General features: G+C 32.8%; 1 protein-coding gene across 1 annotated transcript; it reads left to right on the top strand.

Annotated features, from left to right (window-relative positions):
• LOC109360633 (chromatin-remodeling complex subunit ies6-like) lies at nucleotides 9,688-13,154 on the top strand. The gene is made up of 4 exons (XM_019605665.1): nucleotides 9,688-9,757; nucleotides 10,698-10,886; nucleotides 11,929-11,996; nucleotides 12,813-13,154. Exons 2-4 carry the CDS (start codon nucleotides 10,712-10,714, stop codon nucleotides 12,942-12,944), a joined length of 375 nt encoding a protein of 124 aa, XP_019461210.1. The 5' UTR covers nucleotides 9,688-9,757; nucleotides 10,698-10,711; the 3' UTR covers nucleotides 12,945-13,154.

The following is a 19,795-nucleotide window of genomic DNA, read 5'->3' on the forward strand; positions in this document are numbered from 1 at the left end:
TGCTCTCTATTTCCAAGCTCTTATTTTAACCAACTGATTTTTGAAATATCAAACATAGTTTAAAGAATGTTTTAGATTAATAAAATATGATAAGTAAAATATGAATGAAACTTAATAGATATATGGCATCACTTTCGTATAAAAAAATGTGCTAAGAAATATTCCGATCATCAAAGGCTACTTAAATATCCAAATATCATAATTTAAATTGCAAGATCAAATCTAATTTAAGTTCAAGTTTCATGTCTATGTGCCAAATTAACACTTATAGTAATTATAATTTCTACACAAATTTCTTTCATTTTGTTAGTTAGTCTCCCCTTTATAAAACCGAACATTTTTGTTCTGTACATCAAAACAAAGAAAAGGAGAAGAGGAGGAATTCCCAAAGAAGCAAAGCAATGAAGTTTCCCAAGCCCTACAATTCACTTTCTCCTCCTACTTGTTTTCTTCTCTCTACTTATAGACCCATCTTTGCACTGAAAAAGGTGAGACATAGAATATGTAACCTTAGTGAAAAAGTTGAGACATTGAATATATAACTTAGTGAAAAAGGTGAGACATTGAATATGTAACCTTGGAAAAGGTACAACTACTAGGAAAAACGCTAATATTTCTTATACTTCAAAATTCAAATCACTAATTCTATTTCATTACGAGTATGAATAATTTTAAGTAGATATTGCTTAAATACATAAAATGGGTCAATAATTTTAAGTAGATATTGCTTAAATACATAAAAGGATTAGTGATTTCATAATTAAATTCTTCTACCAACAAGGTGTTGGTGTAGTGGTGTAAAGCTACGTTAGATCCCAAGATGACCAAAGGTCAATAGTTCAATTCTTGGGAACAATATTTGTTGAGAGGGACAGCCACACACTTACATTCATTAGAGTTTATCTTAATTACATTCATCATTCTTTTTTTATTTAAAATATTAGAGTCATTCCTCTGAATATAATGTATGTATATAAATTAGGGGTAGTTTCTGTATATGCAAAAAGGGGAGAAGTGATTTATGTAATAATTTCACTAAAACTCAGGTGTACCAATTATAGAATTATCATTTATATATAATATGCAATGTTGTAAAAATCGGCCGAACATCAAACCGAAAAATATCCCGTACAAGGTCTAGCCGATTTAAACGGTTAAACTGTCTTGTCAAACTGGACATTGATTAAATTTATAGCTATATATAAATATATAATTATGCATATCCTACATATCATTTTTTAATTATCACTAGTAGTTTTAGTAAATTATAACTCTTAAAACACTAGGAAAAAAGATGAGTTGAGAGAGAAAAATGGTTTCATGCCCTCACTTCTTTCATAAGAAAAATTGAAATTACTAGATAGTAGTTATTGACCCATCTTGTGACCCAGCCCAACATTTACACAACAATAAACCTAATTCTAAATGTATAGCACTGGTAGTAGGAAGCATAGAAACAATGGCTGCGAAATTTTGCAGGTGAAAGAGATCACAACTCCTTCATTTTTGCAATTTGCATCTCCTCTGAAAAAGATCCATGACCACTGCAAGTTTGCATTCTCTCATTGTGCTCGACCTACTCTAACTCTCATTATCTCTTCTCTCTATCATCTCTCATGTCGTTTTCTAGTTATCTGTTTGGTTTAGTGGCCGGGTTATTCCGGTTTCACTCGGCCGAACTGGATTTTAGACGGTCTGAAACAGCCCAACTAAGCGTAGGATAACCGTGCAAACCAAGACCGTTTGGAGCACCGGTCAACTATGGGACCAGTTGAACTGTTTGATCCGATTTTCATATCACTAATAATATGTATCACTAAAGGAAAATAGGTCCATTTAAATGATGATAAATATATTTTGGAACAGGACCCATATGGGTTTGGGAATATCCAAAATCCGATAGGGTGTGGATGGTAAAAATGTTAGTCCCTTTGTACTCAAGTTTGAAATTGGGGCTCGGTAAGCAAAAACCCAACCCAAACTTGCCATGCTGTCATTCCTATTGCAATTACATAAGTAGATTTTTAATGGTAATTGTTCAATATAATAAAAACTTATAAGAAAACTCAAAATATGCCAACTTCTAATCACACTTCAACCACTTCTAACCTTATCTGCCACCTCGTTTACATTTATCTCATCACACAATCTCATGTTACCAAAATCCCAAACCACAAGAAAATCTTTTTTCCTTTCTATTTGATGTGTGGACCAAATGGCAACGCGGCAAACACTAGTTTTTTCTTTGATGTCACCTTTGTCATGAATTTGAGGTTGAGGTTTGGTGAAAATGATATGAGATGGGTATCATGGTGATAGAAGATGAAAAACTGAAATAGAAAGATGAGCATGTAAGGTTAAAATGTAAGAAAAATGTATCTTGTGACATGAAGGGATATATTATTTCATTGTTTGAATAACATAACTCTTGGATGAAGAATTATCAATGAAATGTTAAAGACTTTTCAGAAAGAGCCTATATATAATGTTTGATGGAAGTACTATACTAACAAGAAAAAGGACCAGAAACATTGTCTCTATATCTGCACATAAAGATTGTTTTATCAGCTATCACTTAAGCAATAGCATAGTAGGAACGAGAGGGATATAGAAGAGTTTCTCTATAAACCAAGAACACCACATAACAGCTAAATGGAGGATCGTATCGCCATGGGTAAAGGTTGGTAATCTATAACCATTCTTATTACGTGAAAACTATGAATTCTTAAGATCCATTTACACATGATTTTCATATAAAGTTTACATGTGGTATCATAGCGTTGTGTTTAAGAACTTATAGTTTTCCATTAATTTTGATTCGATTCTGAATGATGTTTTAAAATGTGTTCTTCTTGAATGTTTAGAGAACTCAAATATAATTATTTCCGCTAAGAACTAATGAAAACAGAACCAAAATATTATATCTATTTTTATTCTGCATGTTACTCTTATATACTGCAGTTTAGTTATAACATAAATATATGTACAAAATGCTCTCTGTAGCAGTATGTTTTATATACATATATTTTGTATATTCTGCACACCTGTTTTTACTGTACATGCGTATTTTCTATCGTCATGTTTATATTTTTATACGATATATACTGTAAACGAAGGCAACAAAACAGTAAAAACCCTTTTATACAATAATGTACACTATTAGATGTACAAAATGCTCTCTGTAGCATTATGTTTTATATACATATATTCTGTATATTCTGCACACCTATTTTTACTGTACATACGTATATAAATATTTTCTATTGTCATATTTATACTTTTATACTATATATACAATAAACGAAGGCAACAAAACAGTAAAAACCCTTTTATACAATAATGTACACTATTAGATGTATATCCGAAAGAAACAATAACCAATATATTTATTTGCATATATATACACATATGAATATGAATGGGTTAATAAATTCATTACCCAGAACACGGCAAGCCAGTGTATATGTATATATATATATATAATTAACTATAATTTTATATGGACTTTTGATGCAATTGTTTTATGAATATGTATATAACTTTATAATTTATGTGTAATTTTGGGAAATGATATGTATGTATAATATTATGACTTATTAGATGTTTGAAATTATTGTATGATAGGTTTGTTAATCACCAAAGTGGTCAAATATTTATGTTTATTTAATTCCAAATTGTATGATCATAATTGTTTTGTTTGGAATTATTGTATGATAGATTTGTTAATCACCAAAGTGGTCAAATCTTTATTTCATTTACTCATTAATTTGATGATATGAATGATATAAGAATTATTTGTTTATGAGTAAATTGAAGTTCATTATTATAATAAGATAGTTAAGAATCGCTCAAATGTTGATTATTTGTTCTTATAATCAATGAGCATGAATGTTGGTAGTGTAAGTATATCATTAGTTATATTTATATATCCAAAGATAATAAATGTTTCTAATATATGCATGTATCATTGCCAAATTTTATGTGATTTGTCTTAGTATCATTATGTTTAGTATGGTATATTGATAAATTACTCAAATGTGAGCATCATTATGCACTTATGAAATAGTCTGAATTAATTTAACATGTTAGCATGTAACTCAAAGCCTTAATGTTTTTTGTTTAATTTTATTGATTGCATTATCTGTTGCTTTGTATTCGCAATTCTCATATGTTCCAATTTTCAATGGACTTAACTTCTCTGAATGGAATGAACAAATCTAATTTTACCTTTGGGTAATGGATTTGGATTTGTCACTTAGAGAAGATAAGCCAATTGCTATTACTAATATAAGCACTGAAGAAAATAAAGTTCATTATAGGAATTGGGAAAGATCAAATAGATTGAGTCTAATGTATATGTGAATGAGTATTGCTGGCAACATTAAGTCGGCTCTTCCTAAAACTGAAAGTGCTAAAGAAATGCTAAAGTTTATGGAAGAGCGCTCCCAAACTGCTGAAAAGTCTCTTGTTAGGACACTAATGAGTACATTGATCACCATGAAATTTGATGGTTCTCATACTATGCATGAACATGTCACTGAAATGACTAACATTGCAGCAAGACTTAAGACATTGAGAATAGATGTGGATGAAAACTTTCTTGTGCAATTTATATTAAATTCATTACCCTCTGAATAGGGTCCTTTTCAAATGAACTATAACACCATGAAAGATAAATGGAATGTGCATGAATTGTATAGAATGTTAGTTCAAGAGGAAACCAGAATGAGGAGCCAAGGAAATCATTCCACCAATTATGTTAATCATCAAGGAACTAGAAAGAAAGTCAGTAAGAAATATGACAAGAAAGGGAATGAACTCTTCAAGATTAATGAGTCCTCCTCTCAAATCCACAAGAAGGAACACCATGATAATATATGTCGTTTCTGTAGAAAGATTGGACATATCTGAAAGGATTGTTCTAAACGCAAAGGTTGGTTTGAAAAGAAAGGTAAGCCTAGTGCTTATGTATGTTTTGAATCAAACTTAGCAGAAATTCCTTATAATACTTGGTGGATTGATTTTTGATGTACACTCATGTTTCTAATACTATGCAGGGATTCATTACGACCCGAACTACAAGACCAAATAAAAAATGTCTTTATGGTAAATAGAGTAAAAGTTCCACTAGAAGCCGTCAGGACTTGTTTAATCCTTGACATTGGACATCATTTAGATTTATTTGAAACCCTTTATGTACCTAATATATCTAGGAATTTGGTTTCTTTATCTAAACTTGATATTGATGGATACTCTTTTAAATTTGGTAATGAATGTTTCAGTTTGTATAAATATACTCATTTAATTGGAAATTATATATTATGTGATGGATTGTATAAGTTAAATCTTGATAATCTTTTTCATGAAACACTTTTAACCTTGCATCATAACGTTGGAATTAAGCGTGGCTTAATTGATGAACGTTAGACTTTCTTGTGGCATAAACGTTTGGGACATATTTCCAAAGAAAGAAGGAAATGATTAGTAAAGAATGAAATCATTCCGGATTTAGATTTTATCGATCTGAATATTTGTCTAGATTGTATTAAAGGTAAACAAACAAAACACACAAAGAAAGGAGCCACAAGAAGCACTAAGCTTCTTGAAATTATACACAAAAATATTTGTGGACCTTTTGATGTTAATTCTTTCAATAAGAAAAAATACTTCATTATATTCATCGATGATTATTCACGTTAGGGACATATCTATTTATTGTCTAATAATTCTCAAGCATTAAAAGCCTTAGAGATTTATATTACTGAAGTTGAAAGACAATTAGATAAAATGGTGAAAATTATCAGGTCTAATTGAGGTGGTGAGTATTATAAAAGATATGATGAAAATGGACAACATTCAGGACCATTTTCTAAATTCCTTGAAATTCGTGGCATATGTGCACAATACATAATGTCAGGTACACCGCAACAAAATGGTGTATCAGAAAGGCGTAATAGAACATTGTTGAATATGATTAGCAGTATGTTTAGTAATTGATCTTTACCTATTTCATTGTGGACTTATGCTTTAAAGACAACCATGTATTTATTAAATAAGGTTCCTAGTAAGGCAGTTCCAAAGACTCCTTTTGAACTGTGGACATGAAGGAAACCTAGTTTTAGGCACCTGCATGTTTGGGGATGCCCGACGGAAATTAGAATTTATAATTCACAAGAAAAGAAACTAGATGCAAGAACAATATGTGGTTATTTCATTGGTTATCCAGAAAAATCAAAACTGATAATGCTAGGTTCATTGAGAATGATGAGATTAGTGGGAGTGAAACACCATGTAGAGGGGAAATTCAAGAAGTGAGAGTACAAGTTACATTTACTTGTGTCCCTAATAATGTTGTTCCTCAAGTTATTGAACCGATTAGTATTGAGGGAGAACAAAAAAATAATCTCATTACTAAAAATGAAGTTGATGAAGCTATAGTAGAAGAATCACAAGAGATAGCATTAAGAAGATCTCAAAGGGAAAGACGATCTGCTATTTCTGATGATTATGTGGCTTACCTATATGAGTCAGAATGTGACATAGGAATTGAGAATGACCCAGTTACGTTTTCACAAGCCAAGGATAGTGATAATGCCGATAAATGGTTAAATGCCATGAAAGATGAGTTAAAATCTATGAAACAAGATGAGGTTTGGGACCTTGTTGAGTTACCAGAAGATTCCAAAACAGTTGGTTGTAAGTGGGTTTTTAAAATCAATCGTGATTCTTATGGTAACTTAGAACATTATAAGGTCAGACTTGTAGCAAAAGGCTATACTCAGAAAGATGACATTGACTATAAAGAGACGTTTTCACGTCTCTAAGAAAGAATCACTTATGATTATCATGGCATTGGTGGCTCATTATGATTTGGAGTTACACCAAATGGATGTGAAAACCACCTTTCTAAATGGGGAATTAACATAAAAGGTCTATATAGATCAACCAATGAGATTCGTAGAGAAGTGAATAGAACACATTTCTTCACGATAGTGGTATCTTAAGTTTAATGATAATATTGTATCCTTTGGGTTTAAGGAAAACATTTTTGATCGATGTATATACCTAAAGGTCAGTGAGAGTAAGTTTATCCTTTTGGGTCTGCATGTTGATGACATCTTGCTTGCAACTAATGATCTTGGTCTTTTAAATCAATATATGGACTTAAACAAGCTTCACGATAGTGGTATCTTAAGTTTAATGATAATACTGTATCCTTTGGGTTTAAGGAAAACATTTTTTATCGATGTATATACCTAAAGGTCAGTGAGAGTAAGTTTATCCTTTTGGGTCTGCATGTTGATGACATCTTGCTTGCAACTAATGATCTTGGTCTTTTAAATCAATATATGGACTTAAACAAGCTTCACGATAGTGGTATCTTAAGTTTAATGATAATACTGTATCCTTTGGGTTTAAGGAAAACATTTTTTATCGATCTATATACCTAAAGGTCAGTGAGAGTAAGTTTATCCTTTTGGGTCTACATGTTGATGACATCTTGCTTGCAACTAATGATCTTTGTCTTTTAAATGAGACTAAGATGTTTCTCTCTAAAAAAATTGAAATGGAAGATATGTGTGAGGCAAACTATGTGATTAGAATAGAAATGTTTCGTGATAGATCACAAGGACTTTTAGGCTTGTCTTAGAAAGCATATATTAACAAAATTTTAGAGAGATTCAAAATGGATAAATGTTCAGTATCTCCCATTCCAATTCAGAAAGGAGACAAGATTAGTATGATGCAATGTCCAAAGAATGACATGGAACAGAAGCAAATGGAAGAAATTTTTTATACATCTATAGTTGGGAGTTTAATGTATGCTCAGACTTGTACGCGACCAGATATTAGTTTTGCAGTTGGAATGTTAGGAAGATATCAGAGTAATCATGGTATAGAACATTGGAAAGCTGCAAAGAAAGTTTTGAGATACTTACAAGGTACAAAGGATCATATGCTTATTTATAGGAGATCAAATCACCTTGAAGTGGTTGGATATTCAGATTCAGACTTTGCTGGATGCATAGACACAAGAAAGTCTACTTTCGGTTAAGTGTATTTATTAGCTGGAGGAGCTATCTCATGGAAGAGTGTGAAGTAGACTATCATTGCTGCATTCACTATGAAAGCTGAATTTGTGGCATGCTTTAAGGCTACAGTTCATGCTAAATGGTTATAGAACTTTATTTCAAAACTTGGGGTTGTCGATAGTATTGCCAAGCCGCCGAAAATTTATTGTGATAATTTTGCAGCAGTCTTTTTTTCTAAAAAAGACAAGTATTCCAAAGGTGCTAAACATATGGAGGTACAATACTTTGTCGTTAAAGAATAAGTTCAAAAACTTATAGTGTCAATTGAGCATATTAGCACTAACCTTAAGATTGCAAACCATTTGATGAAAGGGTTACCGCCCAAAATATTTACTAGTCATGTAAAAAATATGGGTATTATGTTTAAACATTGAACGTTATGTTATTAATAAAGTCTCAATATTTTGACACTTCGAGCTCGTTAATATTTAAGTTTCTGATTAATATTTTATTTTCACACTTTTGTACACATGTGAGAATGATAATGTTGAAAATAAAATTTTCTTTCTAAATGACATTATTATATGATTCTCATTAATGTGTCATGTTAAGAATAAAACTAATATAGTAGTATATGGAAGAGACTATATCGAATAAATGATGTAGAATCGCTATGACTCTTATTAGTTCTTGTTCTTAATCATGACTTGTAATGTAATGAATATAGAAAATGTATTCTGAATATGCGCATTATGTTTGATGTTTATAAAATCATGAATTGTATTGTCACATAAGACATGTGAGAGAATGTAAGAAATATGCCTATTATTTCATTGTTTGAATGACATAACTCTTGGATGAAGAATTATCAATAAAATGTTAAGACTCTTGGGAAAGAGCCTACATATAGTGCTTGATGGAAACACTATACTAACAAGAAAAAGGACCAGAAATATTGTCCCTTTCTTTGTTCATAAAGATTGTTTTATCAACTATCACTTGAGCAAGAGCATAGTAAGAACGGAAAGAAGATAGAAGAGTTTCTCTATAAACCATGAACACCACACAATAGCTAAATGGAAGATCATATCGCCATGGGTAAATGTTAGTAATCTATAACCATTCTTATTACATGAAAGCTATTAATTCTTAAGATCCATTTGCATATGGTTTTCATATAAAGTTTACATAAAAATGACATCTTTTAAAGTTAAGATAAATTGTGTTTATATAGATAAAAATATTATGTAAAGGGTAAAAATTTGTTATATTGTTATTGTATCATTTAATATTTGTCGATACATAAATATTATACTCTCATATTTATCTATGATTATAATATATGATATTATAAATAGGAAAAAATGAATTAAAAAAAATACCTAGTTTAGTCTTTTCAATCTTACAAATTTGGTCACTCAAAAATTGAAAAACCAAAAGGGTTACAAAAATTTCAAACGTGATTTAAATTAGTTTTTATTAGATGTTGTAAAATATGCTTAAAAAAAATTAATTTGATACAATTAAAAATTTTGGATATTATTTTTGATTTTTCAATTTTGGAGGACCGAAAAAATAAAATGCGTATTTATTGTAAAAAAATGTCAGTACCACTGATCCAGGGACAAAACTGTCCAAAACTCTGAAGATGTAAAATAGTAACCGAGAAGGAAAAAACCATGCTTTGCACTTTTTCGTCTTCACAGTAGCGCCAACAACCACAGGTTTTTTCATTACTTTCTTGCGTTGCTTCTCTATTTTCCATTATTTATTTATTTATTCTCACTAAATATCGCTCAACATTTTAGTTGAGATTAATTTCACTACCTGGAATAATAGTTATGGTGGGATGTTGGTATTATGTCCACGGTTTTAAATTGTGTCGCGATTGCGGTTACTGTGGTTACTGCGATTGCGGTTACAGTTACGGATGTTGGCATTCTGCTTATGCTAAAACATTGAAAAGAATTTTGGATTTCTGGAATATGTAGTAGCTGCTGAAATTTCATTGCTTGATAAATCATGGATTTTTTTATAATTATGGTTCAAGTAAAATATTGAAGTAGTTATAAAATTCTCACAAAGTGTTCAACTTGAGATGTTCTTTTGGGAATTTGAAGGAACCCAAATGATGTCCTCTGTGAGGAAGGTCACGCGAAGACCTTGATCATTGTTGGATGCATTACATGGCAAAATACATTTACAATTTGACTTTAAGTATGTTTTGATTCTTATGTATTTGGTTTCGGGGTGAATTATGGATAGATTGTTAGTAGTGAATGTGGTATAGAGATAGCATGACAATTACTAATGACCTTAATTTGCAATGTTGTGTGCTAAGCTTGATGTTTGGTGTTATGGTTAACCCCCAACTACTTGTCTTGTTGTACTATATGTGTTATGTTGTCCCTCGCACCGAAGACATCCAAAAACTTAGTCAAAGAGAATTGTGATATTGATTTTACGCCCAAAACTAGCACCAGCTAGGAACACTGATACAGATGACAGATCGAAGAATGAAAGCAGAAGAAACAAGCTGTTTTTTTTTGCTTATGAATTTATTTATTTGATGCTATGCTAGCATGTAAAGTTATTATACTTTTCTTTAGTGTCAACCAATTAACGAAATGAACGTAATCTTTCTTTGTCTTTTTATTTGATTAGTTAAGGAAAAGAAGATGGAGCCAGAGATAGTGGAGGCAGAGCTAGTATTGCCAAGCTACTTCAGTTTTAAAAGAGTTCAAATGTATGAGAAGTACCCTAAAGGCCAAGCCAGAGGCAGGCACTGGAAACATCTTAAGCAAATTATTCAAGCCGAGAATTACCAGAATTACCCACCTGATGAACCCAATTGTGAGATATCACTGCCATGTCTATTTATCCTCTTTTTCTTCCTTTTTTATCCTATGCCTAAGCCTCCTTACTTGATATAACTTGTATGCATTTGATATGCTGTTAAGAAATCTCCATAGCCGCTGCTTTTCTATGAACGTAGTTACAATAGCTACTTCCTGATTCCTGTATGCACTTCAGTTTTCTTTATTTACTGAAAATATATTTGTAATTTTGGTTTATTTGAAATTGGAACTGTGGATGATTAGTGGGTTAAACTTGAGGTGAAGCTCTTCTTATGGCTGCATTAACCAAAAAGTTCCAAGAAATCACTTCGGAGCTTGTTTTTATGCTTTCGTTTTGGTTCTCTGCGGATGAGTGTTTTAGGCAGTCTGTTTCCAGTATGTAGAGAGCAGCATTATTGCACTCTTAAGCTTCTTTAATTTGTTTTTTTAAAAAAGAAATGATTTCTCTTTCGGACACTAGACAATAGATTATATTATACGATTAGTAATGAATGCATCTAATAGAAAGTTGGGATACCATCAATTGTAGAAAATATGGTTGAACCTCGCCTTAGTTTGGGAATGTGAGGAGAAGACATATAGAAGCTCTAGTAAGGAGAGTAGATGGTTTGAGTTAGAGAGAGACCAAGAAAAACTATAAGTGTAGTCATTAAGGATTTCAAGTTAAATGGTTTGCCATAGACATGATTTATTATGGTAGGATATTATAGTAGGTGACCTCACTTAGTGGGAAATGCTTAGTTGTTGTTTTCTCTCTTTTGGAGGATATCTTCTCTCCCACTACTAATATCTTCTTTTATAATAAAGAAAAGAACAAATGAAAGAAATGAAGGATTTGGTTTTGCAACTAGTTTCTATAACATGCATATATATTGGTAATAGATGTAATGGTTAGCCTTAGTACCTGAGACTACTTCCTATTTCCTATGTTCCAATTCCTATTGTTTGCCTTATTTCTTTGTTATGTGTGCCATGCGATCCATATCGAAGTTTCTTTTCAAATTTTGATCGTTTAATTCCTTTTATCCGTGTTGCAGATGTCAATATTGAGTCACCTCCCTCTATGCACCCCTGCAAGAGAATTTGCGATATTACAGGCTTTGAGGTAAGTAGTGATTTTTTTAGGTAGAAGTGTTCTTTCTTGTTGAATGGTATTTCTCTGGATATGGTTACTAGTAGTAATCCATTTCTCCTTATTGAATACAAGTTTTAGTAAAAGAATTCAGGTTTACCACTAGAACCCCAATTCTATTCTAATGAGGATCATACATACCACTAGAACCCCAATTCTATTCTGCTAGCTGGTTCTGGATCACTTAGATACTTCAGTACATGCTGCCATTATGAGTTTATGACTCCCTGAGATCGTTTAATTAACTATGCTCCATAGTCATGAAAGAGTATCTATACCTCATGGCACCTCCGATACTGTTGGAATAGCATCCGTTCATAATCAGGAGGAAGAAAATCATATATACCAGGTCCTGGAATTTAGCCTTTCCCACCTTACCGACTGTCCACCTTTTAGACTACATGCAACAAGCTTCAACCTCCTTTCTTTTGGTATATTCATCTAATTGAAGCACCTGTCTATTTCTGCAAGCCAATTCATAGTCTCCTCATTGTCCAAATTGCCATTAAAGCAGGGAAAGCTACCTTTAATTAAACAAAATTTGTTGCTATCCACCCTTGTCACTCAAACCCTCCCAGACCTCCAATTGCTTCCCATGTTCCTCTTTGATATCGTCTTCCTGCGAGCTGTGTCATATCCAGACAGCACCCCAATCATAGTAAATTGCTTGGTGTGAAATGTTTTCACTTACTTTGTTTGATTATGAATGATAATGATGATTATTATTAATATACCATGCCATCAATCAGCACTTGTACTGGACAATTGATTGATTAATTTACTGTGCAGGCACCTTATTATGATCCCCGGACTAATCTCCGGTATGCAAATACTAATGTTTTCAAGATTGTCAGATCACTTCCTAACGATTATGTGCAAAGATACCTATCTCTAAGAAATGCCCAAGTTGTTCTTAAGTAGTTCTCTCACTTTCATGACCTCTGAGACACATTGATCTTGTTCCTTCATTTTCATCTTATTATTATAAAGTAATTATTGAATGAAATCTCTTGGGAAGTGAAGTAGATTTACTAGTAGGACATTATTAACTTGTCTAGTCTAACTTTGCAGCCAAGGTGGTATTGTCTTGCAAGATGGTATATTGATAAATAACATATTCTTACTAATCAATGATGTTGCAACTTGCATGTACAAGATAAAAAAAATCTCATTCTATTTAGACGAAAGTTCAAATAAAATCTATGTTGAAATATAGTCTTTGTCCCATCTTTGGTGTTCTCAATATTTTCAACATGAGGAATTCAATATTTTTTCTTTATTCAAGTATGAAGTCTCACATTGGATATAAGAGAGAAGTGAAAAAGTTTATGGAACTAATACCTTAAGATTTTAGTTCAAGACATGATGTCTCACTTATGGCTTTTCACTCTTCCCATACCTCGTAACAATAAAATTCTCTGGTGATCGGAAGTTTCATAGTACCAACAAACTGTAAAGTGTAAACCAAGCCTGCATTGAATAGTAGACAAATGAAAAATGTATATGAAGGAGAATATAAACTTGATACCCAAATTTTAATCCAAATTAGAATTTGAAGCGGAAATAATTGATCCATGTGTATAATCAAAATTTCATTTATGTAAAATCAGCTGAAGTATTTTAGACCCCCAAAAAAAAGTAAAAACCAAAATGTAGGCCTCAAGAAAATTACTTGCAATGCATCTGAATAACATTATGGATGAGCCGTCACCCGTCAAAGAATTATCTTGTGTGAAAATCAGATATGAAACGGGTTGCATTTAAATATGATATACAAATTTATATATAATTGTGAGTAATTTATAAATTTATCTACAAATTCAAAAAATATTAAAAGTAATTGTGAAAAATTAATGTAATTGTGTGTTTGTTTCTTATAATCTTACATATTATTTAGGAAATCAATAAGAGAAAAAATATAACACATTTAAAGTTTTAAACACATTTAAAGTTTTAAACACATTTTCAATTAACTATTTCAGTGTTATGCCATAAAATTGATTTAGTAAGAATTGTTCAATCAACAAAATATTGGATTATACATATCAATTAACAACATAACAATCACATTTATGAATTAATAATATAACATTATGGATTAACAATATATAAATATATATGAAGGAATAACATGTTTGGGTACATGTGGGTCTGGATATCTCATTGTTTGAACCTAGATTCATCCAACAACGAGTCTCAAAATCTCGAATCTCAATTATCCACGGATCTAAAAACAGGACCTAGACCCGATCCATTGCGAATACACACTGGTCCGAGTACCTATTGTCATCCCTAGTGATTTCAAATCATGCATAAGGAAAAGATTTCTCAAATTCTTGAGGAGATAAGATCAATTTGAATAAGGAAAAGATTTCTCAACTTCTTATGAGTTTGAACTACTTAGACAAGTTCTTATGTTTTACTTTGATTAACTCCAAACACCAAGTTCTAAAATCCTCCTTTTAGTGTATGTCCTAAAATGGTAGAATGATAATCACTTATATTTATTACTAAACAATATTACGTCCATAAAGAGACTAGGTTGTCACACCCTAGTCATTGGCGACTCTAATATTGATGTAGTAATGAATATAATATCTTAAGAAAGGTATGCTTAACTTGGCAAATATACTAAGTAGTACAACTACTTCTTAGTTTATTTGTTAAGTGTTTGAGACAAGTAACTTTATTGACTTGAAATCATTTTTAGGTGATCAATCTAAAAAGAGCATTAAGTACTTCTGAAAAAAATAAAATTAACCAAAGTACCAACTTGAATGATTAAAATTCAAACTTTTGTAAATTAAGAAGAAGTAGAAAGTACATAACCATATTCAAAAGAAATTGTTAAGAGCATGAGCCATCCATCCAAGGATTGGACGCTTTTGAGTTCCAAATGAGGTTACAAAATTGATTTTTGCATCTCATTTGCCTTCTCATTTTCTCCTCTTGAATTCTAAACTAAAACTACAAAGCTTACTTGAAATTAAAGCTCTAAACTAAGAAATGAAGAGAGAACTTCAGAGAGAGGTTTCTAGTGAGAGATTTCTTTGTTTCAAGTGTTTTTGATATATTTTGCTCGAATGAAATGGTCTTTATTTATAGGCCTCTCTACTGGACCGCTGAGCTGCTTGGTTGGACTGCTGAGCAGCTGACCAAACCCTTCAGCATGGGTTTGGTCCCTTGACCAAGTAGCTTAGTCACCTCCTTGTGCTTGACTCATCAAAGCTAGTTGTGGGCTATGAAACCAGCTATCGTGAGCTACTTCTGAAAAGCCTATGGTGGACTACTTGAGGTGAGGTCATGGATGACTTCATGGTTTGCTTGATGGTTAAGTTAAGTCTGGTGCACACCGCTCAGCGCACCTGCTTCACCGCTAAGCTGCTTGTTCAACAGCTTCTGACCGTTCTGATTAGGACGTGGCCTGGTGCTTGCTATCTGGTCAGGAGTCTGGTTCTCCGCTGAGCTGCTTGGTTGGATCGTTGAGCTGCTTGTTCAGCAGCTTGGGCTTGTGCCAAGCTCGTGCCAAGCTGAATTTCTGACCGTGTCAGGTCTAGTCTGGTGCTAGGCTGAGCGGCTAAGCAGGTCCACTCAGCTGCCTGGTTGAGCAGTTTGGTCCAGGTTAGGCTGGTGAGTTGTGCAAATTGTCTGTAGTGACATCAATTTGCAGCCTAGATCTATCTTCAAGTAGTAAACCAGCTTTCACTCTTGAAGTACTAGCTTCCTCATTCCAATTCCAATATTGGCTCTCATCAAACTTCAAGTTCTTGGTGATACATAATTTATGAGTTAGGGGATCAAAAAATCTGTATGCACCAGTACTATGATAACCAAGAAAGATGAATTTGAGCCTCTATCATCAAGCTTCCCCCTCTTTATCTCAGGAATATGTCCAAAGCAAATTGAGCCAAAGATCCTCAAGTGACTTACACTTGGTTTAGAGTCTGACCAAGCTTCTTCAAGGGTCTTATAGTTCAATCTCTTGGATGGACATCTATTGATGATATAGGTTGTTGTTGAGACAACCTCACCCCAGAATTTCTTGGGTAACTTCTTGGTTTTCAGCATGCTCCTAGCCATGTTGAGTAGTGTTTTGTTTGCTCTTTCTACAGTGACATTATGTTGAGATGTGTAAGGAGCTATCACCTCATGAAAGATCCCTTCTTTGGTGCAGAATTCACTGAATTGAGCTGAAGTATATTCACCTCCACCATCTGACCTCAATTGCTTCAACTTCAGATCACATTGCTTCTCAACTTGTGCTTTAAACTTCTGAAACATCTCAAATACTTCAATCTTCCTTTTAATTAGATAGATCCATATCTTTCTGGTATGATCATTAATAAAGGTAAGGAAGTATCTATTGCCTCCAATTGACTCTTCTTCAAGAGGGCCACACATATCACTGAAAATAGTCTCCAAAGGTTTCCTTGCTCTTGAAGGAACATCAAAACTGGATGAATTTCTTGCCTGCTTGCTTAATTGGCACTCATCACACAAGGTTGATCTCACTATGATAAGTGGTAACCCCAACACAGATTGGTTTTTGCTCAGAGATTCTGGGCTTCTAAAGTTTAGGTGGCCATACCTTTGATGCCACAACCAAGTGACTTGATCTGTGGTTGCTTGAAGGCATTTCTGGTCAACAACTTGAATTTGAACTTTGAATGTTCTATTGGAAGATAGAGGAGCCTTCAAAATCTTCTGAGCCTTCTTATCAAAAACAATGAGTAGACCATCCTTCATCACCATCTCATACCCTTTTTCCAACAATTGACCAAGACTAAGCAAGTTATGCTTCATCTTTGGTACATAAAGTACATTGGAAATGTATGATTGTCTGCCATCATGTCTCTGAATCATCACTTTACCAACACCTTCAGCAGTGACTGAGCTTTGGTCAGCAAAATTAACTCTGCTTTTGGTTGATTCATCAAGAGTAGTAAACCAATCTCTCCTCCCTGACATATGGTTAGAGCACCCTGTGTCAAGATACCAAAACTCAGCCTTCTCCTCATTATCTTGATTCGTTCTTGTAGTGGCCATCAACAAGCAGTGCTCTTCATCTGATTCTTGGTCATTGTGAGCCAAACCAACTTCCTCTTCTCTCATGCCTGAACATCTATTTATTTTGCACTCAGAAGCAAAATGATCATAATTCCTGCACTTGTAGCATTGTAGTTTCTTTCTGTCATGCTTTCTTCTACCATCTGCATTCTTGGTAGAACCTTTAGAATCAGATTCTTTTCCCGATTTCCACTGAACATCAGTTTTTCTCCTAGGGATCCCTTGCTCACTTGTCCTCCATTTGCTATTGTCTTTTTTGCTCCACTGACCATGAGATTTCTTGGTGAATCTGGCCTGCAATGCTTGATCATCAGTTCTCTCTGGATTTCTTTCCTTCAACCTCAACTCATGAGATTCCAGGGATGCTTGTAGTTCCTCAATCTTGAGTTCTTCAAGATTCTTGGATTCCTAAATTGCAACTACAATGTGGTCATATTTGCAAGTGAGGGTCCTAAGCACCTTCTCCACTATACTCTTCTCCTTCATGACTTTGCCACATGATCTCATTTGATTAGAAAGAGACAAAATCTTGGTCATGTACTCAGCCACAGAATCACTATCCTTCATCTGCAAGAGCTCATATTGCCTTCTGAGCTTCTGCAATCTAACCTTCTTGATCTTGGCCACTCCTTCATAGCTCTTCTCTAGGCTATCCCAAGCTTGTTTGGCAGTTTCAGCACCATTGATCTTCTCATAGTTGGCCCCATCAACACATTGATGCATAAGAAAAAGAGCTTTGCAATATTTCTTCTTGGCTTCCTTGTAGGTTGTTCTTTGAGCTTCAGTAGCTCCCTCCCCAATCTCTTGATAACCATGCTGAACTACCTCAAACACTTCTTGAAAGTCAAAGATAGCTTTCATTTGATTCCTCCATCGATCATAATTCTTGCCATCCAAGATAGGAAGTGTCAATGAAAAACCACTACTGTTTGTCATTTATGTCCTGCTTCTATTGATCACGTTGACACCCACACAGGTCCCCCTTGAAGATTCATACAGAATCCACGCTTACAAAGCTGCTGATACCACTGCTGTAACAGAGTCAGAAAGCACACCAAGTGCATCAAGAAGAGAAGAGAACAGAAGAAAGAAGAGATAAGGAGGATGAAGAAAATGGAGTTAGAGTAGTATGCAATGTACTTTGTATTATCACAATAGCAATACAAGAAAATGGATTGATTTAAACACAATGCTAAGCTTTACTATTTATAGCAAGTCTCAACTAACTAACCATACAAAAAATAGTAAGCTAATCTAACTAACAAAACTGAATTACAAAAATGTATCAACAACCAAAAAGAAAATCTAAGTTTGAGAAGGTCTTGATTAAGAATTTAGAATGTAGTCTTGATCAAGGGTGATATCTCAATTTGTTATATGGAGTGATCAAAGATGAAATTTAGGGAATGTTCATTAATGCTTTAACAAATATGAAACACAATTAGGTTGGTCTCTGTGTGAGTGTGAGATTAGTGTTAGAGAGTGCATCTGGATATTTATATTTACACTATTGAGGCATCATGTTTCAGTTAGAATTTTTAGTTCTTATGATAACATACTTTGATCTTATTTCATTTTGTTAGATTTAGCCACATGTCAAGATTTAATTATGAATTATCAATATTTTAGACAATCGCAATTTGGTTTTTTTTGGCTTCTCACCTATATTCTCATACTGGAGGCAATCTTGTCCGAGTTGGGAACATCCACAGTTACGTGAGGCTAACTCTCCCATTGATATTTTTTTCATCTACAAGACTCGAACCCGAAATCTTACTTAAGGAAAATCAAACATGTATCACTTAAACCAATGTCCGGGTAATTGCAATTTGGTTGATATGGTAGTGCATTGGACCGCTCAAATTAACATTGACTTAGTGTTGAAACAATATTGGGCATAAATGTCAAATGTGTTGGTTACACAATCTAACCCCATATTAGCCTTAGGTTTGAGCTTGATTAGAAACCTAAAATCTAATCCATATCAGGTTCAATTTCTATTGTCTTTACAAAATAATTTTATTTTTTAGAGCATGTACCATTTTGGTATCTCTTTGTCATGAAAGAAATAATAAATTGAGTTATTTTATGTTTTTATTTTGTTTTTGTAACATTTCTTTTCATGTTACTTTTGCTAAGTTTTTTTTATATTTCTTCTAAATTATGATTTAAAATTCACAATTTTCATGTCATAAATTTTTTAATATATTTATTTACACTTTCGATTTATCATCTCTGTATTTTATAACAATGATGACAATTAGTTTCCCAACTTTCAGTTTATAAATCGTTAGTCTATTTTTTTATTATTTGTAAATTTAATACACTAAATTACTTTTATAAGTATGAGATTACTTGTTGACTTACCGATAAAATACATATTATGATTGATATATTTTTAAGTATTAGATTGTTCAGCCTTAATCTTTTGTACTGTTCATTATCCAAAACACTTATCGACCTATTATTATATAAGTTTTATTATTTCATGTAAGTGGTAGAAAAACTACTTTTATAACATTTTAATTTTATATGTTGGAATAATAGTGTTTATCTATATCTATACTATTAATAAAGGGAAAACACAAAATAATCACTCATCATTGTGTAATTTGTGTTTTCCTATTTTGCCCTTAATATCTTTTTATTTTTACTAAAAAACCATATAATATTATTTTCTTATTTTATTCTTATTATCTTCTTAT

Source organism: Lupinus angustifolius, chromosome LG11 (genome assembly GCF_001865875.1).
Source record: "Lupinus angustifolius cultivar Tanjil chromosome LG11, LupAngTanjil_v1.0, whole genome shotgun sequence".
In the NCBI taxonomy this organism is placed as follows: domain Eukaryota; kingdom Viridiplantae; phylum Streptophyta; class Magnoliopsida; order Fabales; family Fabaceae; genus Lupinus; species Lupinus angustifolius.